The sequence below is a fragment of the Falco cherrug genome, chromosome 19 (assembly GCF_023634085.1).
Source record: "Falco cherrug isolate bFalChe1 chromosome 19, bFalChe1.pri, whole genome shotgun sequence".
NCBI classification, from domain to species: domain Eukaryota; kingdom Metazoa; phylum Chordata; class Aves; order Falconiformes; family Falconidae; genus Falco; species Falco cherrug.
Window position 1 is genome coordinate 255,263 of NC_073715.1, and position 27,129 is coordinate 282,391.

The following is a 27,129-nucleotide window of genomic DNA, read 5'->3' on the forward strand; positions in this document are numbered from 1 at the left end:
GCACGCGGGATCCAGGGACAGGTGGCTGACAGACTGTGGTTTGAGGGGGGGCAGGAGTCAAGGGTGTGAGGGGGCTGAGCTATGCCTCTGTGGGCTGCACGGTAGGCTCAGCTGCATCCCTGCCATGCTGTGCAGCAGGGCGAGCTGCATCCCACCGCCTGTCCCCTCCCCTGGCCTCGGTGCCCCTCACCCTGGCGAGGGTCACGGCCACAACATCTCCCAGGCCAAGGCAGCGCCTGGCATGTGCAGCCAGAAGCAGAGACACGCAGGCAGGTAATGTGTGTAATCCAGATATATTTATAGGATTATTTTCCGAGATTAGCACAGGATATTAGAAAGGTTATAAAGTCACATCGACGTTCGTTGTCTCCCTTTTATGTACATACAAGAACACAGCACAACAACACAGACCATCCTCTGCCCTGCCCCGCTGCCGCCCCATGGCGTCTCCAGAGCTCCCTACAAATATGGCTTTCGTGTCTATTGAGAGTTCAGTGCCAGCTGGGAAGTGGCCGGAGCCTTGCTGGGGCTGGTGAGTGGGAGTGAACGAGCCTTGCTGCAAATGAGGGCCACAGGGTCCTGGATCCTCCCTGCTCTCCCTCATGCTGGCCCTGGCTGTGTCCCAGTCTGGATGCTGTGGGCCCAGCACAGGTGACTGTGGTAGCACAGGGTGGACATGCAGGCAGGGGACCTCCAGCTCCCTGGCCAACAAGGACTGCCCTCCTGCTCTCAAAGGGGCCACCAAGGCCTCACCTCTCCTAGCCACATGGTGACACTGCCCAGCTTTGCTGGGCACCAGCAGAGAGGGACAGGAGCCTAGTGGCTGGCCCCTCTCCTCTGTGACAGCATGTCCCTCATGTCACCGCCCCAGCAGCACCACCTGTCCCACTGCTTCTTCCCTCTGCAGTGCAGCGCATCTATCATCAGCCACAGCAGGGATGCCATGTACCCTGCTGCCTCCCCGTGTTGCTGACGGTGTAGGGTATCACCCCACGTGAACATCAAGGTGGAGCTTCTCACCCCTTCACACAACCCGCACCACCTAGTGTACTGAGGTGGGGTACCCCACCCTTCTTGACAGGCCTGACCCCGCGTACCACAGCGCTGCGCACACGTACAGCAGGACACGGCCCAGAGCCAGCACCCACGGTGTACCCAGTCACCTCCACCTCACAGCGCCCTAATGCACCTACATTGGTGCAGCTCATGACTGACACCTGCCATGTCCCTGCTCACGGCTGTGTACCTGTTCCTCTGCACACCCGTGGCATGGTGTATTCACCACCCCAAAAGGCACAACACACAGCATACCCCACCATGCTCCTGGACTCCCAAAACGTCATTTCCTACCCCACCTCACACCCATGACGTGACCTATTCGTCAGGGCCTCAAACTCACAAAGTGGTTTCTCCATCATGCTCGTGACACGGTGTGTCCCATCCCACCTTCCACTGGCAGCACAGCGGGTGCACCATCACTGCACCCTTCCCATGCTGTGACGTGCCCCATCGTAGCCTCATGGCTGTGTCCCCCATGCTCATCCCACAGCACCTCTCTCTTCACACATGTGACATGGTGCATCTGTCATGCACCTGTGCTGCATCCAAAGGTCCACGGCCCTTGTGCCCATGGCAGCAGGCCCACTGCTCCCTTGCATCTGCCCTTTGATGAGCCCTTTGGTTCTTGCTTACAGACGCAGCCTCACGTTCATGCTCCCACTGCTTCCAGGACCTGCGGCCGTAACTCAGCCTCTCATCATGGCTGCCGCAGGACAATAGGCCCCCCCAGGGTGAGACCGTGCCCATCCTTTGCTGACAGCTGCCACAGGCAACAGGTCTTGCCCTGATGCCCTGCCTGTGCCTGGTCCTCCCCATGCTGCATCCTGCCATGTCCCATAGCATGCAGCATCTCAAAAAGGCCCAATCCAGACTTCTCTCACCAGGGCCAAGCAGCGACCACCTGCACCAGCCCCTGAAGCAGCAGTGCTGGGGAGAAACCAGCCACGGCCGCGCCCACGCTGCCTCGAAGGGGCACAAACTGCCCTGTCTGACCTCGGCTCCCACTTGCCTTTCCCTAGGGACCAGTTAATCCCCTTTCCTCCCAGACCCTGGGTCAGGGCTTTCTTTGTAATGCAGACTTACAATGAGATTAAACCGTACGTGAGAAGACATCCTTGCATTTTTATTTGAAGGAATTAAGTCTATTTGATAGTGGATGTTAAAGATCTTCAGCAAAGCATCAGGTCACACGTTCATACACGCTCAGTGTGCAGCAGAGCAGTTAACAGCACTGACATCTGCAGTGTTATCTCCGGCAGCAATGCTTGCATCCATTGAAACAAGCTCAGACCTACTGTTGGGGCTCCAGGCCAACATCCTCCTCCAAAAAGATGGGAAAGGAAGCATGACATTGAGAATACTGCAGGTTTTCTTCACCATGCATGACAAAGGCTCTTTCAAGGCGCTAACACCATGTTGCCTGCTTGCTCCTGACACCTGATTTAGCCATGGTGAACCTAGTCACATCTGTGCACATGCCACAAACGCACTGCTCGCTCACAGCCTGTGTCTGCCACCGAGCCATGCCTCTTCTTCCTTGCCTGTTTGACCCCAGCCCCCTTTAGCCCTGCTCACTCTGCGATGGCTTCCCTGTGGGCATCCTCCATGGGGTTGCAGGGTCTGAACAGGAGCGACACTGCCTCTACCAGCCCCATAGGCACAGGACACAAGCTCTTCCTCTACCTCCACAATGAGCCTACCCATGCCACCAAGGGCTTTTGTTCTTTTCCGAAAGGCTCTGCTTCCTCCCAAAAGGTTCTCCTCCTCTAGACAACCCAAAATTGAAGGGGTGCCCAGATGAAGGGTGGCTCTTGCAAATCCCTTGTGTCCAGACCAAGAGATGCCGGGATCCTGGGAAGCTGAAAAACCTCATCCCAAGGGTGACAGATGTGGCCCAGCTCCTTGCGGGGGGTGTGGGGTGTCCCACAGATGCTGAAACGCATAGCCCCCTGCACCACACCCTGTGGGTGTGTGGTTGGGGTGGGCCAAGCAGATCCTGGAGACTATTTGGGAAGCTGGGAAAAGCTTCTTGTTTTTGTCTTGGAAGAAAGAGCGAAACAGTAGGGGGTAGGGCAAGCCCCCCCAAAGCTTCTTGGTGACCCCTGAAGTACCGAGACACTAAATGCAGGCATTTGTTGGCCTGCTTGACCCCATACTTGGAGCCAAGGGAGAAATGGCCTTTTCCAAGCCCACACCTGCCCTGGGAAGGCGGACAGACAGCTCCCAGCAGTAGACCCCGGTGGAGCCCCGCTCCTTGGCCAGAGGAATCCCAGGCCTTGTGTCGCTCTGGGCTGCTTGCACTGGGGAGGTTCTCTCCAGCTCAGCTCCCATGCTGCCACCAGCTGCATCAGCTCTGGTTGAAGCCACCCTCAGGTCTAAAACACCTTTCCAGAGGCTCCACCGGCCCCAGAGCTAGCCTGGCAAAAAGGGCAGTGGCAATGGCCACAGGGCCCACCGGTTCTCCCAGGCGCTCCTAACACAGGCGGCCTCCTGCACTGAACATCTCAATAGATGGTTTAAATCAACATTTCCAATCTGAAAATTTGTAAAGTTGGGGCTTTTTCTCTGGACTTTCCCCCAGACCTCTGCCCTCCCCCCTCCCGCTGGGGTGGGACCAGGGAGCTGCAGTGCTTGGCAGCTCCCAGTCTCTCTGGGGGCCTCAGTTGTTCCCACCCTGGAAGCTCACCCCTGCTTCACACATCTACTGTACGAGGACAGTTCTCCTCCTGAACGGACACTGTTCGACAAGAACCACCAAGGATAAAATCAGGGCAGGGGCCTGGGGTCCCTCCCTGCTCGACCCCAGCTGCATGCCAAGACCTTGGAGGCAGAGATGCTGCCCACTGGCATCCTGCTCCTGTCCCACCAGCTGCACTCCCCACCCCAGCTGGAGCTGGGGCCATCACACAGCAGCCAAGGCTGAGGGGAGCAACACGAATATGGGTCCCAGCTCTCAGTGGGAGGCACAGGGTGAGCGTTCATGACAGAGGGGCCACCCAGCTGCCCCGAGCTTGCACCAGAGCCTGGAGCTGATTTTATCCTTGGATATCAAAGAAACCAAAATGGAGAGAAACAAAGGAAAGAGCTACATCAACCCCAGCCCAACATCCCAACCAAGGGCCCAAAGCAAAGAGCAGCCACAAAACCAAAGCAAAGGTCCAAAGGAAGAAGGAAAGTCGCTCACTCACTGGTTGGTCTGTGTTTTGCGCGAGCGCCGGTTGCAGGGATGGAGGTGCAAGCAAGCAAACGGGGCCGGGGCTTTTGCTGTTCATAGTAATAATGTTTTGTACAAGTTCAAGAAGAAGCATCATGTCTCAGGCCGGTCGCTCTCTGCTCTCTGTCCTGCCATCCCTCTGTCCGTCCATCTGCTCGTGCTGGGCACGAGAAAAATCTGTTGGGTTGAGTGGGGTTTGTGGTCTGGTTTCTGTTTCCATTGGGGTCTGTTAGCTCCATTTATCACTCTCTCCGATGCCCCTAGATGAAATACTCCTTCTTGTCATCGCCACCAGCTTGGCCACCCTCTGCATTGATGATGGCTGTGTCAGCGTCTGGGGCATCGTCTGACCCCTTGGCCTCGTGGGTCAGGTAGGTACCTGGGTGGGGAGAGGGGATCAGCATCACGCAGGGGTCTGCCAGCACCCTGCTCCCACACAAGCAGGGGGATTTGGCCTGCCTGGAGGGGCCCCAGTGGCAGAGCCTGAAGGCTGGCTGGAAAACACAGGTGAGGCAAGTCCTTTGGGTTTGGCCTGAAATGGAAAAGTCACTGGTTTCCCCGGGACAAGCCTTGCCTGGACTGCTGGAGGCTTTTGCAGTCATCTCTAGCCAGAGGATGAAACTGCCTCCCCCTCTGCAGGCAGCAGCCCTTGCCTGCGTTTCCAGGTACACGTCATGCCCTCCCCACTGTCGGCTCCTTCCCTCCCTGCATTCGCATCCTTGTTCCCCCCTCATAAAACTGGAAGGTTTCTCTGCAAAACTGCCATCTGCAAGGAGGCTTCAGCTCATGGCTGCCCCTGGAGCCAGCACGGCACGGGGCAGAGGCAGCAGCTCTGCTGGACTCGGAGGGCAGGGGCAGGGGGCTCTTACTCACACATCACCTTTGCTGAGTTTTGCCGATGTCTGGATGTGACCATCTCCCCGTGTCTTATGCACATACCTGTCGGGCGGATGAAAAGTCCAGGGATGGGGAGATGGAAATGGTGGAGGGCAAGGAGGAAGAGGAAGGCAGAGGGCTGGAGGGCTGGTGAGGAGGGGAGGGAAAGGGAAGAGGTGGGGTCAGGCACAGACAGGGGCAGTGGCACGGGCAATCCTGGGGCACTGGGTACCAAACCATGAAGGAGAGATGGAGATAAGGGGTAGGAGCTGCTTCCACCTGGTGCTGTCCGTCTCCAAGGACTCACAGGGACATCTCCAACGCGGGGTAGGTGCCAGCACAGCATCCCCCAACCCAAGACAGCTGACACTGGCTGCGCTGGGTTTCTCTGGACACAAAGCAGGTCTGCAGGATAGGGAGCTGCCTCTCTTCCCCATGCTACCCACTCTCTTTGGGTACACAGCCCTGCTCCCAGAGACCCACCAAGGGGGGGAGCAGACCCTGCGCTGCCTGCTCCAATACAGCACAGGGGTCTTGGCTCCATACAGGTCCCCTACCCCGTACCTTTGTGTCTGATCAGGTAGTGTCCCAAAACGATGAGAAGACTGAGCAGTAGGAAGACAATAACAGCAACCACCCCGCCAATCACCGCATGGTATGTGCTGGAGGTCGAGGGCACCGGGCTGGCATCTGCCCAGATGGCAAAAGGAGAGAAAAGAGAGAGAAGATGACACTGCAGACCCTGCTGCATGGCAGAGGCTGCCAGCTGTTCCATGGACTGCTCAGGGCTGCTGGTGGGTGCCTTGGCAGGCCTGATCCTGCTTGGCTCTGTGCAGTCAGCTTGATCCTGCTGCAGACGACAGCTGTTGAGGTGGGAGCAAGAAAAAGGCAGGCAGCAGGGCAAGCAAGGAGGGGAAAGCAACATCCATCAGTGCTGGCCCCTGGGGGGAGCAAGCTGAGAGAAGCCCCAATGGCTGTGCTGGGCACCCTGCCTAGGTGAGAAGGCAGCCAAGAAGAGCTGTGACAAGGCAAACCCATCTCTTTGCCTGGCTGCCTGTGATGTGTCCCAGGGAGCAGCACTGGCAACACGCTCTGTTGCAGCTTGCGGTACCTCTGCCTTCAGGCACAGCCACAATCCCACCACCCCATCCCTCACGGTGGGATTTTTGCCCCTGAATGGGTGGCTGAGCACACAGCACAGGCAGGCTTGGCTCACTCTTCCCCCACGCCGTGCCAGCAGGAAAGTGATGTGCAGGCTGGCATGGCCACATACTGCACCCCAAGGCCAGTCCCAAATCAGTCACATCTTGTACAGTCTGTGCTGGGATCCCACATTAGGCCTGGTACACAGGGACAAATCCTACTTCCACTCCACTCTCACTGTGCCCCATCAGCTCAGGGAGCACAGCATCAGAGAAATGTTCAGAGGAAGTGTCTAGACAGGGTGGGGAGGGAAAGACAACAGGGGAGGCAACAGGACAGTGGCGACATCTCATGTGGACACAAGGCACAGGCTGCAGCCACAGCCTGCCAGGCAGAGTTGGAAGGAGCATTATGCAGCCCAGGTTCCGGGACCTCGGCTCTTTCTGTTGTGTACCACCACTGCAAATTGCTGAGACGGCAGCTGCTGAGTCCAAACATGCCAACAAGCAGCTGCACAGGAACTGGAAACTGGCTGAGCACCTGGGGTACGCCAAGGGTGTCCCTGGCCAAGGGCTGGACCACCATCTGCCTGTGGAGCTTCTTCTGCTGGGCTGGGGAGCAGTGGGTCCATAAAGAGAGAGAAAAGGAGCTTACAGTACCTTGGATGGGAGCTGGAGTGAAGGATGAAGCGGTGGCCATGGAAGCATGAGAGATGGACTGGGAAGGGCCTGGCGGAGGGGCTGGAGTGGAGTGAACATGTGGGGTGGGGAGCTGGGAAAAATCTGGGGAGGACAACAAAAACACAGGGACACAAATCAACCCTAGGAGGTGTCAGTGAGGCATGACATAGCCCATCGGAGGGGACCCCAGCTCCCCCCAGCCTGGTGGGATCTATTCTCAGCAGCTCCTTCCACAACTCCCTTTCCTTGGCTGTGGGCCCTCCTCCTGCCACCATCCTCTGGGACACATTGCTGTGAACATCTGCCCCCACCTCCTACCTTGCCAGCACTCCTTGTCACCCCTTCCTCTGGTGAGGGACTCCACTGGGCCCCTCCTGCTTGGGAGCCCTGGCAATGCAGTGGCCACAGCATCACCCACCGTGAGGTGCCACCTATGCTTTCTTATGCACACCCTCGAGGACTGCTCCGTCCCTGCTCTCCCCCACTGCTGAACAAAGTGGCCACTGTGGCAGACAGGCTTGAGGGATCCACCAGGCAAAACAGCTGCTCCAGTGATGGTGCCCAACACCCGAGTGGCTCCGGGGGAAAAAAAGGAGGGGGAATTTGACAAGGGGAACCAAGCCTAGATGTGGAGCTCATCTGCCAGGGGCTGTGACATTAAGCATGTGAGGGACACCGGTGTTCCGGGTGCCATGTGCTTGTGGACCGTATCAAGCACCCCAGATGCTGTTGTGAGCTTCTGGATGGGCGCTGAGCACCCTGGGGACTGCTGTGCTCCTGGATAGGTGTGAAGGGCTCTGGGTGCTGCCGTTTGCTCACTGCCAGGCTCAGGAAGCAACTCCCTGTGCAGACAGACCCCACAACCAGGTGGACAGCAGGGACAAAAGGGGTGATGAAGGAACAACTGCACAGTGGGTTAGGCATTTAGGGGCTTACCCTGGGCAGGCAGAGGGGGCCGACTCAGGGGAACAGGGTGCCCAAGGTGCCATTGCTACCATGCACTCCCTTCTACCCTCAGCCACACTGGAGGGGAAGGATGCTAAGAGTGCCCAAAACGGGAGGGCAGGGAAAGGGGATGGGGAAAGGAAGAGCTGGAGCATGAAGTGCTGGAAGAGAAAAATGGCAAGGTATTTGGCAGAGGAGGATAACCCCAAACTGAAAGGCAAAAATGCAGGGTAAGACTCCTATGGACACAGGAAAGCTGCCAGGCAAGGGGCCGGTCGCTGAGCACAGGAGCTGGAGCAGCACCGCCACTGGGCTGGAGAAGCACTTGCAGCCCCACACCACACACAGCTCTGCTCCATGTGCGACATGGTGCTGGGACATAGCAGGGCACAAGGACAGCAAACACGCAGCAGAGCGCAGCTGGGGCAGGGAAGGCAGCGAGGGGATTGAACGATGTGGAGAGGTGGCGGGTGCTGCCCTCTCCCACACGATGATGGGTGTTGCGTGGGGATATGCTCTGAGGACACAGGATGCAACGCAAGCCCGTAGCTCCAGTGGCTCAGGGCAAGCCATGGGGCCCATCTCCAGAAGCTTGGGGCAAGGCTGCCAGGGCACCTCGTGGTTCAGAGGGGTCAGCAGCACCATCTGGAAATCCCTCTTTGGCTTGTGGTGGTGACATGCAGACACTTCCTACCTGTGGCAGGGCCAGAAGCACTGGCCTTTCCTCCAGTCCCAGCGAGTCCACCAGAGTCCTGCCTGCAGCCCCTGCAGTTCCCCCAGCATAGCCATTGGAAGCAACAGGGACTGAGCTCAGCCTGGGCCATGCCACATCCCTGCCCCAACACCCCCAAACTGCTCTTTGCGCTTCTCAGCCCAGGCAGCAGCCCTGCACAGTGTAGGGAAGGACACAAGCACTGGATGTGGCTGGAGGACCTGGGGATGCAGCACTCCGTCAGTGAGTGTGCCAGGACCCAGCTGCATGCACGCACCCACCCTGCACCACAAAGCCCTCATCCCACCACAGCCCTCCCTGCACCCATGCACTTATTCACAAGGAGACACAGCTGGGCTGGAGGCAGGTTTGCCAACCAGAAGCTGCCAGGAGAAGCTAGGTGATGCTGGGTGCCCTGCAGCCCTGCTTACCGCTAACATCGAGGTTGTACTTGGCCACAACACTGCCCATGGAGCTGGTGGCTGTGCAGACGTAAGTGCCACTGTCGCTCTTGTTGAGGAAGGGGAAGATGAGGACACTGTCGGAGCTCAGCTGCAGGGGCACGTCACTGCCCTCCTTCTCCCACAGGAACTCCCGGGGGCTGCAGAGCAGGATGGTGGTGAGGTGCTGCTGCCCTGCCCAGCACCCTGGGTGGGCTGGGGCAGAGCAGAGTCTGTGGCTGGCCAGTGGAGAGGGGCAATGAAGGTGTGGGAGTATGGAGGCAGGAGGGACATACCCCATTTAGAGATAAGCTGGGATGGATATGTTGCTCCAGGGAGAGGACAGGGGCTTTATCTGCTCTCCATGGGGTGCCCAACCCTGCCTGGCATCAACACAAGGCCAGTGCCTGGCCCTGAGCCCACACAGTGCTACCTCAATGCTCTGCCCAGGCTCTGGGGAGGGCTAAGTGGTGGTTTTGGGAGCGTGGCAACAGGAGGACAAGTTAGCCAGGGCCTGGCAGGGCTGAGCAGGAGGAAGGCAAGAGAGGGCCTTACATGGGGTTGCCCTGCCCATCGCACTGCAGCTGGAGCTTCTCGCCTTCCCGTGGATACTGGGGATGCGGCTCGATCTTCGCTGTTGGCTTGTCTGAAAAAGGAGGAGAGGCAGAGTTGGGTGACTGCCTGTCCCTGCCCCACACTGTGCTGGGGCCTGCTGGCACCACAAAACCCTGCTGCTGCACCCTGCCTTGGCCCCAGCTCTGCATGTGCAGAGGTGCAGTGTGATCATCGTATCTGCGGGTGGCAGGGTGCACTGGGGTGGGAGTCAGCACTCTGGGGGTGCACAGTGCAGCTCCCCCAGCCCTCCCCCTGTCATCGTGGAGGACATGCAAGACAAGGGGAATGGGGACAGGCAGGACATGGGAGATGGTGCACACAGGTAGCAGCAGATGGCATAGACAGCTCTCAAGGAGATGGGGTCGGGCAGGGGACAGGAACAGGCAGAGGAAGCCAAGGCCATGCATGAGGGGAAGTGTCACTGTGCCGTGGCCCTACGCGTGACAGGACTGCTGGGCATGCAGGCTGATGAGCTCGTATGCATGTATGAGTGACAGCTGTATGGACGTGTAAGTGTAGGGCCACGCGTGGGATGTCTGCTGAACTGCAGTGATGTTGAAAACGCCTCCATCTCTCCCACACCTCCATCGCCCTGTCCCCTTCACTATGTGGCCCTGTCCAATCATCCCCACATGCCACGTACAGTGAACCTGCAGCTTCTGCGTGGTCGACCTCTCAGAGTTCTGCAGGGACTCATGGTCCACAGTGCAAGTCACCTCAGCTTCATTGTCCTCCTTGGTGACACGGAACTCCACCCGACTGCTCACTGTGAAGGTCTTTCCATTGGGGTCCTCCACCACCTCGGTGCCTTCATCTGTGGGAACAAGGGACCATTAAGAGCTGATGGACACAGCACCCCAGCAGAGGCATAAGGCTGACACACATGCTGAACAGGGGACACCCTGTCCCCCTCCCTTTGTTGGCAGTAGCATAGCATGCCAGGGTGGTCCAGCACTGGACACATCTGCAGCCTCTGGTGCCCCACCTGCCTCCATGGTGTTCCCCAGCCACCCTAGTCCCTCAGGGCAGAGCCCCACTGCTTGAGCACGCACCCTTCAGCTCCTTGTTGCCCTTCTTCCACCGGAGCTGGGCTGCGGGCTTGCTGCCAGAGGACCGGCAGGTCAGCCGGGCTATCTTCTCCTCATCAATGGGCTGCTCATGGCCGAAGATTTGGGGTTTCTGGGGGATTCCTGGTAGAGGAGGCGGCAAGAAATACAACAGCCTATTAGCTGTGTGTGTGCTGCCACCCACAGACAGATGTACATGCAGAAACACGTCAATAAACACAGCATGTACGAGTTAACAGGTAGGGATACGGGACTAGCAGAGATGAACAGCTATATGGACAGCATCTAGCAGGCAGGGCAGTAGCAGGCAGATCGGGAGCAGGCTGCCACTGATGACTTACCCAGCACAGTGACCAGAGCCTTTGCAGTCCGTACAGGCATGGTGAAGATGGAGCAGGTGTATTCCCCCTCATCCGACAGCACTACATCACTGATGCTGATGGTCAGTTCATTGGGTGTGGACCTCTCCAGCTGGATCCTGTTATCGCGCAGGGCTGGGGGAAAAGGGACAACAGGGTGACTGACAGGCTCAGTACCACCCACCACTCTCCTCCGCTAACTCGTATTTTGCCTGGTGGCATCAGTATAGGGGCACCACTGGCCCTGGTCCACTTTCTCTCTGCCCCGCCATCACTCCAGTCCTGGAGCTAGCTCCTCTCCCCAAGGAAGCCTTCTCCTGTGCATGTACCTCGTTTCTCCCCGAAGTAGAGGGTCTGCTGGGCAGGGTTGGACCACTGCAACGAGGAGTCATCAGGATCCTCCACCTGGCACTTTAGCACCACTGTACCACCGGCCACCACAGTCTCATCTGACGTTGTGGGCTGGCTCTCTGGACACAGACAGGAGAGGTTAGCAGAGGTCCTGGGCATCGCTTCTCCCCAGGTGTGCACAAACATCACTGAGCAAGCAAGGGAAGGGAAGGAGGAACACAGTGGATTCCCCAAAACCCTTGGAACAAATAGGGCTCCAGTGCTGGGCTGAATCCAGCTTGCCTGGGAAAACCACATTTTTTCCAGCTGACCCCAAGCCCCAGATGGCCAGGCTACACAGACTGGGGTAGGGGGAGTGGGTCACGCTGGCGCAGCTGCTCTGGGTGGCAGCATGGAGGAGCATGGGGAGGAGGAGGAGATGTTGCCAGATGTCTGGCTGGATCCAGGGAGACCATCAGTGCAAGCATATGTCAACATACTTGTGTGTCTGTCTGGGAGCATCTGTACAGCCCCTTGAGCATGGATGTGTGCTCACACACACGTGCTTGTGGGTGTGTGTCTCTAGGGACAAGGAGTTTCTATTGCACAGGCAGCACACTTGGAGCAGAGCCATCCTACACACCCTGGGGACAACAGGGTCCTGCCCACAGGCACAGGTGTCAGCCTGGATCTCACACTGCTATCCCATTCCCCAGCAGGGAACATCCCCCTACAGTTGCAGAAGCAAGGTTCAGCAGGCAGGATCTGTCCTGCTGCCCAACCTGCAGCACCTGCTGGGACAGGAGCTCCGGGGATGCTGCTGTCCCTACGCAGTAGCTCCGTGCCAACCTGCAGAGACATCAGTGTCAGGCCTGGCTCCAGCCACAGCCCCTGGAAGAGCCAAGCAAGCTGCTGCCCATCAGGCATGAGCAGATCCAGGCAGGGGTATACCAGGAGGCAGCAGGAGAGCCTGATAGCACAGACACCAGCTGAAGTCACCTGGGGAGGCAGCAAGCTCTGCTTCACCACCCTGGCAGTGCCAGCAAGCTGGGGCTTGCACCAATGGTGCCTCTGTGCCAAGCACACCATGCAATGGGATGCTCCACTGGCCATCTCCACAGCTGCCTCCAGCAAAAACATCCATGGTCCATTGAGTGCAGCCTGTGGGGTGCAATCAGTGGCCTTCTCTCCATGTCATTCCTTAAGGGGATTTTCTCTTGCTCACACTTCTCCTGCACTACACAGGGAAAAGGGGGATGCTGGCTCTCCCAGTGCACCCTCCTCACCCAGCTGGGTCCACAGGCAGCCACACAGACAAGAGGGAGGAACACAGATGCTGCTACTATTTGCACTTTGCTCACGTGCTGGATGTGGGGCTCCACAAGGTGTCATTTTTTTATGCCACCCCAAGTTACTCATGTTTAGGCAGGGAGCTGGCCTCAGGACCCCCAAGCCTTGGGTGACACTGCTTGTGTACCCACACAGTCCTGATTTCACAGGCTTGTTTTCCTGTGTGATATTCACTGCCTGGAAGAAGCTCTAGTTATTGGAAAGAGAGGGGTGGAAGCAGCTGTGGCTGGATTTCCCCTTTTTCCACTCCAAATGGTGAAGGGAAATATCTCCTCTTGCTCACACTGCAAATTCCCCAAAGCTATTGCAGGGTGCAGGAAGCAGTGAAGAGGTTTTGGAGGAGGACAGGAGGATGAGGCTGCCAGGCATCCTAGGGACCACTTGGCTCCCGTTAAACTCCAGGAAAGCAAGCCCAGGCTGCAAAGTGTAAATCCCTGCCCACTTCCAACAGCCACGATTACCACAGATGCACCAAGTTGCGATTAAAAAGATTCCCAGCATAAACACGCTCTCTCTCCAGCCCCTGGAAACTCCCCATCACTTACACTAAAGTTTCATGCTTGCTATTGAAGTTTTACTCCTCTCCATCTGCCTGGGTTTGATGGCTGGTCCTCAGCTGTCGCTAGACCCCTGTCCAGCGAGCTGAAGGGCCTCTGGTTCACATCTTCCCTGCAGACATTTACAGGTGGTGACCAAACGTTCCCTATGCACCAGCCAGCCAGAGCTCTCGAGCCTTGCTCTACAGCCTGTTCCCAGCTGCTGATCACAACCCAGGTCCTTCACTGACATGTCTCCAGCTTGCTCAATACCCAGGTACAGTGGGAGCTCTGGTGAGGACCACCAAGACCTCTGATGCTGGGGAGGGCACTGGGGAAGCAGAGACATCCTCCCTTCTACTGTGAGGGGCACACCTCTGCCACTTCACACGCTGGGGTCTGCAGCTCAGCCAGGAATCAAGGCCACAGCTCTCTGTCTGCTTCTCCTGACTAGGAGATCTGCTTGTCAGCTTGTTTTAATTTGGTTAATGATGCCTTTGTCCTGCCAGTACCATAATTAGGGGATTAGGCAGTTGCAAGCCACTGTTGTCCAAACTCAAAACCACTCCAACTCAGATGCAGTTGAGGACAGGGTCTAAAACCTACACAGAACAGACCCAATCTCTTAATTAACACAATTACCATCACCTGCCACAGCACTGGCCTCATTAAGGTATTAGTGTGGGGAGAGGTTAAACAGAGCAAGGTGTGTTTCCCCTGGGTAGAGGCCAAGCAATACCACCCCCCCCCACCCCCCCGCCAGGTGACACAGGGCACCACGCAGACCCATTGAAGCTTTAGCTTGGCCTCTCTGAAGACCTCCCTCCTCCCTCCCTGGCTCACAGCTGTACAGCCAAGGACCACCAAGATGGGTCTCCAACCCCACCAAAGGCCACGCTTCTGTGAGAGCTGCCGAGCAATGCCTGGCTCTCCTGCCAGCGTTCGTGTCAGCATCTCGCGTGGGGCTGTGTCCACAGCCCCATGCTGGCCCCCGTAGCAGAGCCTCTCTGGGCTGCCATACTGCACCCTCCAGCACGACCTAGATACTGGGCTCGCCTCCGCACTGTGCGCCCGACAGCTTGGAGGAACAGATGGGCACGGCTGGGCCCCTGCGCCAGTGCAGCTTGATTTAATTAAAAACTGCCATGGCTGTAACCTGCTGGCCCTTGACAGAATAGGGGCAGAGCCACCACAGGAGCTGCCCGTGGGACAGAAGAGGAGGCAGCAGGGCCCTAGGAGCAGCAAGTGTCACCACAGGGAGCTCCACCTGCTCCTGCCACGGCCCGCAAGGAACAAGGCATGGTCTGTGGGGTCCCTGTCCCCCGGCAGCCTCACTGCCACCCTCACGGGCAATACCGCTCTGGCAGGTGGGCACAAGGGACAGAGCTGCCATCCCGCGGCTGGGGACAGCAGCACTCCGAGCAGGAAGATGCCTCACGCACCATGACTACTTCCAAATCCAGCAGCTCCAGCCTCGGCGGGGCCCAGTGCATCCTTCTGATCAGATCCTGGGGGTTCTCAACGAAGATGAAGGGCAGCTTAGACCACCCTGCAACAGCCCTTGAACAACATCGTGGGGGGTGCAAGCACATGAGAAAGCCCATGGCCCCAGGGGCCCAGCCCCCTGTGAGGCCCTGGGCAGCATCCCAGGTGCTTGGAGGCACAAGGGGGAACAGAGTGAGGATGGCAAGCTGGCTGCAGCAAAAGCTGTCCTGTCCTCCTGGAGTGCTGGTTACAACAGCCCCCACGAGCCCAGGGACAGGTGCTGGACACTGAGGGAAGCATCCGCCCTCGCTGCGCTAGTGACTGTTGCCAGCACAGAGTCACCACCACCTGACAGCCCGGGCTGGCACAGTCCCCTCATTCTCCTTCTGCAACACTGCACAACAGTCAAAGCAGCCCCTGGGGCTGCCCCTGCCGGAGGGGCTGCGCAGCCCAAGTCCCAGCATGCTGGCAGGGCTCGGCACTGGGCTGCACTGGAGGACAGCTTCTGCTCTCCTGCTGGGGTAAAGGAGGTGAATGCACGGCCCCAGGGATGCCAGCATTGCTCTGCAGGGATAAGGCACCTGAATCCAGCTCTCCCCACGCTCTGCTGGGCTTGAGCAGGTACGGCCAGCCCAGGACCACATCTGCCTGCATGGCCAACAGCCCTCCCATGCTCAGTGCTCTCCTCTCCAGGAGGGGAAGCAGACCCCTCAGATCTACCCCTCCCCAGGGGCCACTCAAGCTTCACCGGCCACCTCAGGCCCCTGCCATCATCCTGCAAAAAGATGAAAAGTTATTTTGCAGATGACAGGCCAGCAGCAAGGTCTCCTGGCAGGCAGAGGACCCAGTTCTCCCTCCACAGGATCCTCCTGGAGAAGGCCATCCATACACACCACAGGCAGGGATGGCAATGCCTTAGTTACTGCCTCTGACCCGGGGACAGGCTGAGCAACCTCAGCCACCCCAGGAAACACCATAGCAAAGGCTTCACCAGGCCCCATTTTTGGCCAAGAGCTGCCACCCGTGTTTGTTTCTGATCCCACATGGCACAGTGAAATTAAGACTCTAGAAAATTCAATGTTTCATTAATTAAACCTGTGCACTTTTGCAGGGGTGCTACATTCATTATTTGTGAAGGGGAAAATTATGCACACTTCTCCCCCCCCCCCCCCCCCCGGTTCCCCAAGCCCAGCAGCAGGACCTGCTGGCACACACATCCCTTTCTCAAAGGTCTGCAGCTAAGCTGCTGCCAGCCCCAGAACACTCCCGTGCACAGACACATGAATCCTCTGCAGCACCACATCTCTGGGGGCTTTTGCAACAAAATGCCATGCCATGCCACCTGCCTTCCCAGAGCTATTTCACCTGGAGCAGCCTGGACCCTCTCATAGGCACACCCACCACAGATGCACCTGAGCCTGCCCCCCCAGGCTGTGAAAGCCTTGCTGTTTCAGCAGAAGCAGCCCCTCAGGAAAACACCCACTGCTCAAATCCCTCAAACACCTCCAGTCTGCAGCCACTGCCCAAAACCCAACACTTGTCATTTTCCTCATTCTTTTCTATTTAGTCTAGTTTCATCATCATAAAGATCCAATTTATCTCTGTTGACACAGACATTTTCTAAGGCAAGTTATCTCCTCTCCAAGGACTGTATTTTAATAATTCACTCAGCAGTCATGAACTGCAAAGCTCCATTTCCAGCCGCAGGCACCCTTCCCGTGCAGTGACACTGGAGCAGCCTGGCCAAGGTGGCAGTTTTGAACTCTGTGCATTGCAAACCCAGCCAAGCGGGCTCAGACATCTGCTGTGCAAGCTTGCTTGCAAGCTGATTTGAGCAGTGTGTGAATCCACAGTCTGGGATACCCAAAGCTCAACTTCCAGGCTCCTCCTCACTGGCAGCCGACTTGCTCCAGATTGTTAGAGGGGGAAACCTGCTCTTGTTTCAGTGCATCTGCTCAACACCACCCTGTGCTCCTCTTCCCTGCATGCCTGCCCATAGAAGCCAGCCTCACCAGCATGCTTCAGCCCTCAGACAGAGGATGCATCCCTCCAGGAGCCACAGGGTAAGGGGCCCTTCATGCAACACCTCCAAGGCCGGCTCCTTTTCCAGTCCTGCGGCATTTAGACACCTCTCATGGCTGCAAGGCTTTACACCAAGTGCTGTCACCAAGAAGCAAACTAGCAAGATGGGATGGCTCTGTGCCAGACAAGCAAGTGTGATGCAGAGGAGAATAGGGGCAGCAGGAAGTAAAGGGAGCAGACAGAGCCAGGCTGACAGTCAAAAAGTGGTGGTGGAAGGGATGCAAGAGGCCAGGCTGACCTAGGAGAGGACATCCCTGCATACCGTCACCCAGCTGCTGTCTCAGCAAGCAGAAGTATCCCACTCTCAGGCTGGGCAGGTGACTCTCCCCAGCACAGCAAGGTCAGAGGGGCTGTAGCATCCAGGCACTTCAGGAAGTTTCCCAGGTTTTCCTCACCCTCATAGGGAAAAATCCATCCAGTATCCCCACTCGCACTCTCTGGAGCCGAAACCTCCCTCTGGCCCCTGTCAGCTCCCATCCTTGTATCTCTAGTCCACAGCAGCCATCCTCTGACCCTTCCTTCCCACAAAGGAAAGATTTGATCTCAGGGTGACAAACGACTGTCTCATTAACACAAATGCTCACTGGAAGTGGGACACACAACCACTATGAGTCTGCTCTGAACTCCAGATTTCCTTAGACAGGGATGCTGTGATGATACATCACTCTTCAACAGCTGGCTCTTCAACAGCCAAGCCCTCTGCTTTGGGGGCTTGTGATGTGGGGTGAAAGATCCAGAGATTAATGGGGGGAGTGACAAGGGAACCTGCCATCCAAGCTCCCAATGTGATAGGACCTTGATCCTTGTGCACCAGGTGGTCAGTTGAGTCCAGGGGCTTCATGCCTTCAGGCATGGTCCACATGAAAAACATTGACTTCCCACCCTAAACACCAAGCTCTGTACTATTTCTCTGAAAGCAGATGTGTACATGAGCATTCTCTGGGCAGCGGCAAAGCAAGGGAACTCAGCTCCTCACCACAGTCTGCTCTGAACCCTGGATCTTTGCCAGCTTCTCCAAAGACCATGCTAGAGACTTTGGTCACAGGCTGCAGGACCCCGTCAATGGTCTCCAGCAGCCCTGAGCAGCAGGGTCCTGGTCCAAGGGGCACCAACACTTGGCCCCCGAGTACCGCCAGCAAACTGCAGAGCTGCATCCTCCTCCCAGGGTGGGGGACCGCAGTCACCTCCCTGACAGACTCTGCCCAGGGGTGCAGTGAAAACTGACAGCTGCCTGTGACACCTGACCAGGGTTAAGCAACTGAAACGTGGCCAGCAATTAGCAATCAAGCAGCAGCCAAGACAGAGAAGCAACTGAAGAGAGACTGGTTGCATGCAGGTGCTGCTGAAGCTCTCTGCTCACAGGATGCCCTCCTCCTCCAGCCCTGGCTGACGCCTTTTAGAGCAAGCTGACTGAACCCCTCCTGCATGCCTTTGCGTACATCCTCACCACACTCCTTCCTCTGATGCCACATATCAGAGCAGAGCTGGAGAGCAGCCTCTCCTCTGGGACCAGCAGGACCCTGCTTTCTGCCCTATCAAACGACACAGCCTGGTCCCTGCCAGGCATCCGCTGCTCCTCCAGTTGCCCCAGGGCTGGACGAGCCCCCCCAGAGAGCTGGGATGGGGGTTGGGGGACAAGGGAGCTGGGGAGCCCCTCTGATGGCAGCAGCAGCTCCTGCCTGCAGCTTTGGCAGCTGCACAAATGCAGGCCACTGCTGGCGGCTCACTGTCATGTTTGCACATTCACACCAGTGTGGTGGCCAATTAGCTCAGCAAAAGGCATCATCATCATCAGGGAATCCCAGCACCAAGCACCGTGATCACCTCCTTCTGAGGCCACAGGCAGCCAGCTCCAGGGCTAAGAGGATCTGTTGACATCACAGCCTGCAAGTCACTGGCCAAAGCCCAAAGCTTCAGCCTGCCCATGGAGAGCAGAGACCCCAGCTCAGGCACCTGCAAGCCTGCTGAGGACAGGCAAGTCCTTGGAGGAGGCGGGGCAGAGACAAAGAGGGGAAAATCCCCATTCTGGGCCACCACAAATCACCCAAGCACTGTGACAGCCAATCTCAGCATCAGACCTTCCCTGGGACCCTCCAAAACAGGACTAATTCCCTTGCAAACAAGCAGCAAGCCCCCCCAGGACCTTCCCATCCCAGGCCTCTCTCCAGCACAGAGCAGCAGGGAGCAGAGCCAGGCAGGGTGACCCCTCTCCCAGGGCCCTCCTCCAGTTTGACAGCAAACAGCTGATAACTACTTTTTTGAGCATGTTTCTTAGCTCCTACCCTAAGGCCAATCTCCAACATGACTGTTGCCAAGGGAACAAGCTCTTTGCTTTGACAGTTCTGTTTTAAGGATCTCCTGCCTGCCCAGTGAGATGTCTCAGAAATGGTTGCTTTGGATGCCCTGGTACATTTCTCATTGCTTTGCAGGCATCCAAGCACTTTCAGTAGAGCTCTGCCCAAGCTGGCATGAGAAATTGTCATTCCCAACTGTCCGAGGATCAAACATACAAGCTTGTGCAAGAGAATATTTGTAATGTAAGAAATGGGGAAACCCCTTCTAGGGGACAGCGTGCCTGCCAATGAGCACCACGCACTAACACCTCCTCCTGACTTCCCAGAAAGACAGGAGAGAAGAGTAATTTCAGAAGATTAAAATGCAGGTTCAAACCCAGTGGTCTTTCAGGTGACTGTGGCGGATACTCTGTTGTGCCCAGCTGTAGCAGAGGGTCCCCACACCCCAATGGATGCCCAGGGAGAACAGAGCACTCTGCTCTGGCTGCGACCAGGTCATCTCCACTGCTGCATGGTCTGTCCCTTTCAGAGATGAAGTCCCAAGACAAAAAAAACCCAAAAGCCAGAAACCAGAGCTGGTGAGGTGTTGAGAGGCAAAACAAAGCCGCCCAGGAAAGTGCCATGATGGTGACCTGCTCCTGTGTTCATCTGCTCAGGGTGAGGGTGCTTAAAGACAAGCTCAGAGCAGAGCCCTGCAGCACACAGCCAAGGTAGGAGCACCATCGCCAGCATGCTGCACCACTCAGCCCATCTTCCCATGGCTTCCACCGCACATCAGACCAGCAGACTGCAAGCCTGATAGCAGCAGAAAGGAGCACAAGGAACTGTTGCCCTGGGCACAGTGCCAGCACAGGCACCAAACACATCCCACCTCTGGAAAACAGGTCCCCAAGGTACATGGGGCAACAGGGTCCCAACGAGTCCTGTCTTCTGGCAGTCAGCCCTGCACTTGTCTCCAGACTGAGAAAGCGAACCCAGCTCCTGTGCAGCAGCAGGTAGCCCAAGAAGTCTGCTGGTCTCTGTGCTGCTGGCCACTCCGACCATAAGTGTCGGAACTAGCTTTCCCTGGAAACAACAAACTGAAAGCAGCAGCAAAAGCAGTGGTGTGGAAAAGCTAGTGCTCCACATTGGGCTTGCCAATAAATACATCTGAAGCATTGTAAGGTGAGGAAGAGCATCTGTAGATGGAGTGCTGCCTGGAGCGTTACCTGAGGAAGGGGCAAGTCCCCTTGAGCAGGGCTCCGCAGTAGCAAGGGGAAGCTCACAGCTCTGCTGCTCCACAGCCACAGGCAAACTCCAGGGTCACTTGGAAAGATGCTGCCATCTGGTTCCACAGCAAGCACTGCTGCCCTCCAGCATGTCTGTGTGACACCGGGGAGCATCCGCAATCCCTGAGCGGTGGGAGCTGCAGTGTCCGATGCCTGCCCATGTGTACACCAGTCCCTGTGCCCTCAGCCTGCATTACAGCAGAGGCAGAGCTTGACGCCAGGCAGGTGACTGGAATGGTTAAGTACATTCCTGCCCAGCCCTCATCACACATCTCAGCTTCTCCACCTCCCTCCGCTGCTACTGACTGCTTGGTTTAGGTAGCCTTGTCTGGGTTAGTGCTTCTGGCTGCAGGGCTGCCCAAACACAACACATGGCATTACTGCATCCAGCTCCTCTCCTTCCCCCTCAGCCAGCGCAGCCCACCCTCTGCCACAGCGACCGCACAGCCCAGCCCCGGCTGTGACTGCAGCAGAGGGGCTGAGACTGCCCTGGGTGAAAGCAGAACCTCTTTCAGAGCAGGATGGAGAGCCTTGTCCCCGAACTGCCCTCACAGGTGGAGAGAGGAGCCGGGGCACCAGGGAGATCACTTACACCTCACCATCACTGCATGATGAAGGCCCTGCTGCTGCATTGCTTCATGGCTGCAGGTGCCTGGCCAAGAGCAGAGGGGAGAGAACTGGACCAGATGGTTCAAGCTGAGCTGACCCAGTAATTCAGAGGAGGAGGATCAGATCTGGCTACGTGGGTGTTACAGCACTGGCATCACCTTTCAAGGTCCCATGGAGTCACTGAAGAGCCAAGCAACAAGGAGGCAATTCAATCTGTGCAGACACAGCATCAGACAACCTGCATGACCAAGCCATTGCCTGGGCTGTAAAAGGAGCCCTGAGAGCACTTCAGGTGGACACAAGGCTGGGCACTAGGGGTACCACACCAAATGCTGATGCGGGGAGCAAAGCACTTCCCAGCAGGCATCTGCACAAGCAGACCATGCTTTGCAGTGGCTTTAACACAGCAGCAAACTGGTGGAACCCAGGAGAACACGCCCAGCAGCACGCAAGCAGAGCCCATAAAGCTCCAAGACCACCATGCTGCCACCAGCAAAGGCACTTTGAACACATGTTCACATCCTGAACCACCTCCTCCCTCATGCTGCTCCTCTCCTTCAAGGATCTGAATGGTCATGCAACACCCTGGATTGGGGTAAAGCTATGTTAATACGAACCTAGTGGAAACAAACAAGAACATTAGCTTTAATGCCGATTCCTCCATCTGGCTAGGTGCCTGGCTATGCCAGCACCAGGGTGACTACCCAGATGTAGACACCTCCAGTTACTCCAGCAATTCCAACACCCCGGCAAGGCAAGAATATCAAGCAGAGAAAGAAGAGGCAGTGCCTAGCATGCAGGAGACCTCACAAGTGGGGAACCCTGGGCAAGTAGGGTGCTTCCCTCCATTTCCTTCCAGAGGTCAGGGTACCCACTCTTGGGAGGCACTGAACTCATGCTTCAGCAGCAACACCCCAGTCTGTTGAGGATTCCTCCTCTGGCCAGCAGACGAAACTACCATGCTCCCAGCGAACACCCCAGCCTCAGTGTTGCAGATCATGCCAAAACCTAAGCCATTATCAGGACAGTGGCAAAATTCCTGTCCCACAGCAGCAGTGCCAGCATGTCCTCTCACCGTCTGGGTATGCGGCAGGGCAGCTCTGCAGCACTTGATCCCATGTATTGTCTTAAAATCCAGCACTGCCTGTTGAGCCTAACACATTGTGCCAGACAGCTGAGTGGTGGCTTTCGTGCTCCCCGTCCGGCTCCCTCCGCCCAGCTGCTCGCACAGGGATGCTCTCTTCTGGCTGACATGCTGATCCCAGCTGCATCGTTGCTGTGAGAACAGCTCGCTTCCCCCAGGCAGCGGATCAGAGTCATCCAAAATCAGGCCATCCAGGTATCGAGTGATGCAGATTAGTTGTACTCCCTCTTCTCATGCTCTTCTCATGCCTGCACACCACCACTGCCTCATCAGGGATGTCACTGCTTCCTCTACTCTAGTGCCAAGGGCTTGTGCTGGCACAGAAAGAGACTTGTAGCATATGGTGAGCCCTAATGACATGTGAGAACAGGGCATTTGCACACATTAGTTGGGTAAAAGCACTGCTGTAAGCAGCAATCAAAGGATTATGTTAGATTCAGACAACTGCCCGGCTTCTACCATCCCACTTCTGCACACCAGGGCTCCCTGCCACCTGCCTGGAGCTGATGCTACAGGCTGGAGGTCATGCACAGCCTCCCACAACCTGGATCCCAACCAGTGCTGACACCTCTCCAAAGGTTCTCCTGAGGGAGCAGGACTACAGGACCCGCAACCATCATCTGCTCCAAGGCTAGAGATGGCAAGAGCCCAAACCTCTCCCCCAGCCCTGTGCTCCTACCACTAGACACCATTCCCACACAGACAGGGCAGGTGACTTGTTACAGAAGGGACACCAGCTGGAAGCACAGGGCATTCCCCCAAGACAGAGAGAGCTCCTCCCACATGGCCTGGCTGAGCAGACACCTCCACCAGCTTCAGAAAGATGAAGCCAACTCCCAGGAAGGGGATAGCTTCCTGAACCTGCCTCTCTGCAAGCACCAGGCAGGCTTCAGACACATCAAGATGGTCTCCAGGCTCTCCTCAGCCAACAGGGATGCATGGGCTCAAGCCATCTAACCAGCCTCGGCATCTACAGGAGGTGACAGAGCAGCCCTGGCCTCTATACCTGGTCAGGCAGACACAGCCCTAAGACCCTCAACACTGAAGCTTCTCCTGGCAAAAGAAGCACACACAATGAGTGGACTGGTACAGCAGGAGGTAACTGGATGAGAGACCTGAGCTCAGGTCCCTGCTGCACCACAGAAGCTGCCCAGCCTCCCCCCTCACTGCCACAGGATGGTGGCGCTCCTTGTGCAATGCCAGTGCCACAGCAGGATGAGGTTGCTACCAAGCACAGGCAAAAAAAAGCCCCTAGAAGTCTGGTTTTGGCATGTTGTGGCTTCCTACGGGACAACAGTAGGGTACTGTTCAAACAAAAAGGGTTACACAACTCCCGAGTGGAATAATTCTCACAGCAAGGACAACCACGCATCCAGCCCAAACACTTAGAAATCTGCCGACAGCAGCACAACACCAGCCAAGCGCACTGACACAGTGCCTAGGTGGCTTCAAGGGGCTCTGCTGGGCCCCACCGCAGCTGGAGCTTCGAAATCCAGAGTGCTGGAGGAGCATTTCTTCAAGGAGAGGAGACAACTACTCCATCCCTGCCCAAAGAAGGGTGCTGCAGAGGGGCTCACCTGGCTGGAGAGCCACAAGGATAAGGCAGCAACTGTGAAGACATGCCAGCAGCTTCTTTTCAAGCATCTTCCAGCCATCTGTCTCCTCTGCTCCCAAAGGTTTTTTGAGGGTCTGTTTGTCTCGCTGCATCAGACAGACAATGGCAAGCCTGGCAGCTCATGGCCAGTGCTGGGTCACAGAAGCAGGCCAGCCTTGGAAGAAATCTTGCAGTGTCATCATCCACGCTATATCCAGCCCTAGGACTACACACAACTTCAGGTCACTGCCACCCCTCCTCACGTGAGTGCTTGCTGGACTGCTCAGCCACCCTCTCCTGCCCAGCTCCAACCCACATGCTGAGCATTGCCATGCACAGGATGCCAGGACATCTGTGTGCCGTAGGACTGAGCATCACCCACACCCAAGTGACTCTTTCAGGCTCCTGTAGGAGGACCATGGCTGTAACCAGAATAAATCCTGGGATTCGTGGATGGGAATGCAGCCACCAACCTGCACCACCCCCGGACAGGCCATGGGGGAGGCGGGTGGGAGGCTGGCTCCTTGTTCCAGCACAGGCAGCCCAAGCTGTGGGCAGGAGGCTGCTGGCTTCACATCTCTCACCCTCTGTACCATGCTTCTTCTGCCACGCCACCCTTGGGACCCTCGATCCAGGGTCACGTACTGATGTCAGAATCACCTCCCTGCTTCCAATGAGCCATGGGCCAGGGATTCAGACAGCAATTGGACCCTCTCTGGCTGCCAATCTCTGCAACACCCCCCCCTCCGAACGAGAACGTGCAGCATGGGGACAGAGGCCCAGCCCCAGACAGCTGCTGCATCTCCCCATCCAAATGCACACAGCAATTTTATCACAACCAGCGACACCCGACACGGCAGGCACAGCTGCCAGTAGCCCACTGGGAATTACAGGCCCTAAGCAGCAAGCGCTGGCAATCCAGCAAGGACTCCGCAGCCGAAGGGTTATGGAAAACAAGGTACTGCCACTGACGAGCCCTTAACAAAATGACAATTGCTTCGTGGCACCCCACCAGCAGCTGCCTGGCACAGGATGGGCTGTCCACCGCGGGGGCGCGGGTCGGGTAAGCCCCTTTGTCTGCAGGGCTGCCGCTCCATCCCAGTGCCATGCCTCCACACGGAGGACCCTCCCGCCGCCATGCCAGCGGCACAGGGTGGGCAGCGGCCACCCCTCCCAAGCCCACCGCCCGCGGGAAGGGAGGGCCGACCGGGCAGCTCCCACCCAGGGCTCCAGCTCCGCCGGGGGACAGGGGGGACTCGCCCCACCCTGAGGAGGTCACCCCCACCCCCCGGGGGCTTCATTGCCCTTCCCCCCCCACCCCAGGATCGCCACCAACGCCCGCCATCCCGCTGGGGGGAGGGGGCGGCTCTGCCCCACCGGGGACTCTCCATCCGCCGGGGCCCCCTCCCCGCGGCTCCACCCGCCCCGCCGCGGGCAGCGCCGGGAGGGGCCGGGCTCCGCCACCGCCCGCCGGGGCCTGTCTGGAACCTTCCGCCGCCCCGGCCCCGCCCCGGGCGGTACGCGGCGACAGGGGGACACAGGGGGACACAGCGGGCAACACCGGCGCCGCTGTGACCTTGAGCCCCGCCGGCCGCCCGGGGCCGCATCCACCCGGGGCCAGCGGCGGCGCGGGCGGGCCCCGAGGGCAGGGCCGGGGCGGGCGGCACCTGTCGGTCCCCGCCGCGCCTGACCCACATAACGGCGCAGCCCGGTCCCGCCGCCCCCCGCACCTGTCGCGCGCGGCCGGTGTCCCCCCCTCCCCCCAGGGAGGGGCGCGCCACGCCGGTCCCCGCCGCGAGGGGCTGAGTGATGGTGGGGAGCGGGCTCGCCCGGCCCCGGTACCGCCACTCACCGTCACGGGAGAGGTTTCCCCGGGCGGCGCTGAGGCAGGCGAGGAGCAGCAGGAAGCCGAGGGGCAGCATGGTGGCAGCAAGCGCCCGCGGGGCCGGGGCGAGCCGAGCCGCAGCGCGGAGGCAGCAGCACCGGGCGCAGCGCTGCTCTCCGGTCTGGAGCCGGCGGTGCGGCAGCGCCGGGGATTAAATAGAGCGCGAGGAACAGACCATTCGGGCGGGAGGGGGGGCGGGGGGGCCGCGCCGATGCCGCCCCGCTCAGCCCCCCTGTAAACATGCCCGCTCCGGCCGCCGCCCCCCCCCGCGTCCCGAGGCGCGGTGGTGCGCTCCACACGCGCGGCTCCCCGCGGGAGGCAGGTGGGCGCGGGCGGTGGCGGTCCCCGTGGGCCCCGTCCCGCCCCCAAGGCTGCAGGCGCCCGGTCCGAGCGGAGCCGCGGTTTGTCGGTGTGGCGGTGGCGGTCTCGGTCCTGGGCTGAGGGGTCCCACCCTGCGGGGCGGTCCCGCACCCGGCCCTGCCGCGAAGCGCTTCGCAGCCCCGTGCTTCGCAGCCTTGCCCGGCTCAGAGAGGAGCCCTCCCCGGGCTCGGCGGGCCCGAGCGCGCCGTCGGGGCCGAGCTCTGGCCGCGCCGGAGTCCACCGCATCTTGCGTGCCTCAGCGAGGTGCCCGGTGCGGGCCTGGGACAGCCGCTGTGCTGCCATGGCTCTGCCCCACGGCTGGGGAGCACCGCCACCCGGGCGGTGTGCCCAGGGCTGTGTGCCCAGGGCTGTGTCCCCAGGCTGGGCCAGGGTGCACGCCTGGCTGGGACCCCCCGTGTGGTGACTCTTCCAGTGGGGCTGGGATCTGTGGTCTGCAAAGCAGGCGGCAGAGCTCCGGGCTGAGTGATGGGTGGCTGGCGCTGGCCGCGGGCTGGAGGCGAGGTTGCCTGCCACCAGGTATTACTGCTTGCTGCGGTAGCTGGCCTTGCCCAGGTTGGGATCGCTCTCCTCTGGGCCACGTGCTCAGCATATGTCAATTCGCAAAGCAACTCCCGTGGCTCCTGCAGCTGAAGGCCTGGCCTTGGCTTTCCTCTCACTCCCGCGGCCAGCCTGTTGAGCGCGGATGAGCAGGCAGCATGCAGCTTGATCCGTGGAGGACAATCTCAGTGGTTTGTGGGATCAGAAGGGCTACAGCTGAAATGCTGGTGTGTGACCCATGCTCATCAGGGTGGCTCGGCCTGTCTCTGGTCTTCAGGGTTTAAGAACTTTGTTTCTGTCTCTGCAGCAGCCCACATACAGCCTGGACTCATGACTGGTCCCCGCTCAGACTTGTGGCTGAATCGCATTGGGATGAAGTCTGCATTTGTTCCAGTCCTTGGCTGCCAGTCCCCAGAAGTCAGTGTCCAGTCCTTGCTATCCCATGGCATCTCCCAGGCAACTCCTTTATCTGCTGTTACCCATCCATGTTATCATCCATTAGAAGATAACACCAGAGTGCTTCC

General features: G+C 58.3%; 1 protein-coding gene across 9 annotated transcripts; it reads right to left on the bottom strand.

The window, feature by feature from the left end:
• Positions 1 to 274: 274 nt before the first annotated feature.
• CADM3 (cell adhesion molecule 3) lies at positions 275 to 25,872 on the bottom strand. 9 transcript variants are annotated; one of them, XM_055697083.1, is made up of 12 exons: positions 25,655 to 25,764; positions 23,786 to 24,028; positions 11,440 to 11,580; positions 11,093 to 11,245; positions 10,737 to 10,874; positions 10,328 to 10,498; positions 9,625 to 9,715; positions 9,061 to 9,230; positions 6,952 to 7,074; positions 5,714 to 5,839; positions 5,154 to 5,212; positions 275 to 4,652 (listed from the first exon to the last, which is right to left on the bottom strand). In XM_055697083.1, the coding sequence occupies exons 2-12, from the start codon at positions 23,913 to 23,915 to the stop codon at positions 4,641 to 4,643; spliced, it is 1,314 nt and encodes a 437-aa protein (XP_055553058.1). In that variant the 5' UTR covers positions 23,916 to 24,028; positions 25,655 to 25,764; the 3' UTR covers positions 275 to 4,640. The 9 variants fall into 9 exon arrangements, 8 of the variants coding, with proteins under 8 accessions (XP_055553058.1, XP_055553054.1, XP_055553056.1 ...); XM_055697079.1 differs by having other exon boundaries at positions 5,147 to 5,212; positions 25,655 to 25,763; XR_008729948.1 differs by having other exon boundaries at positions 4,570 to 4,652; positions 5,147 to 5,537; positions 25,655 to 25,768.
• Between the last annotated feature and the right edge of the window lie 1,257 nt (positions 25,873 to 27,129).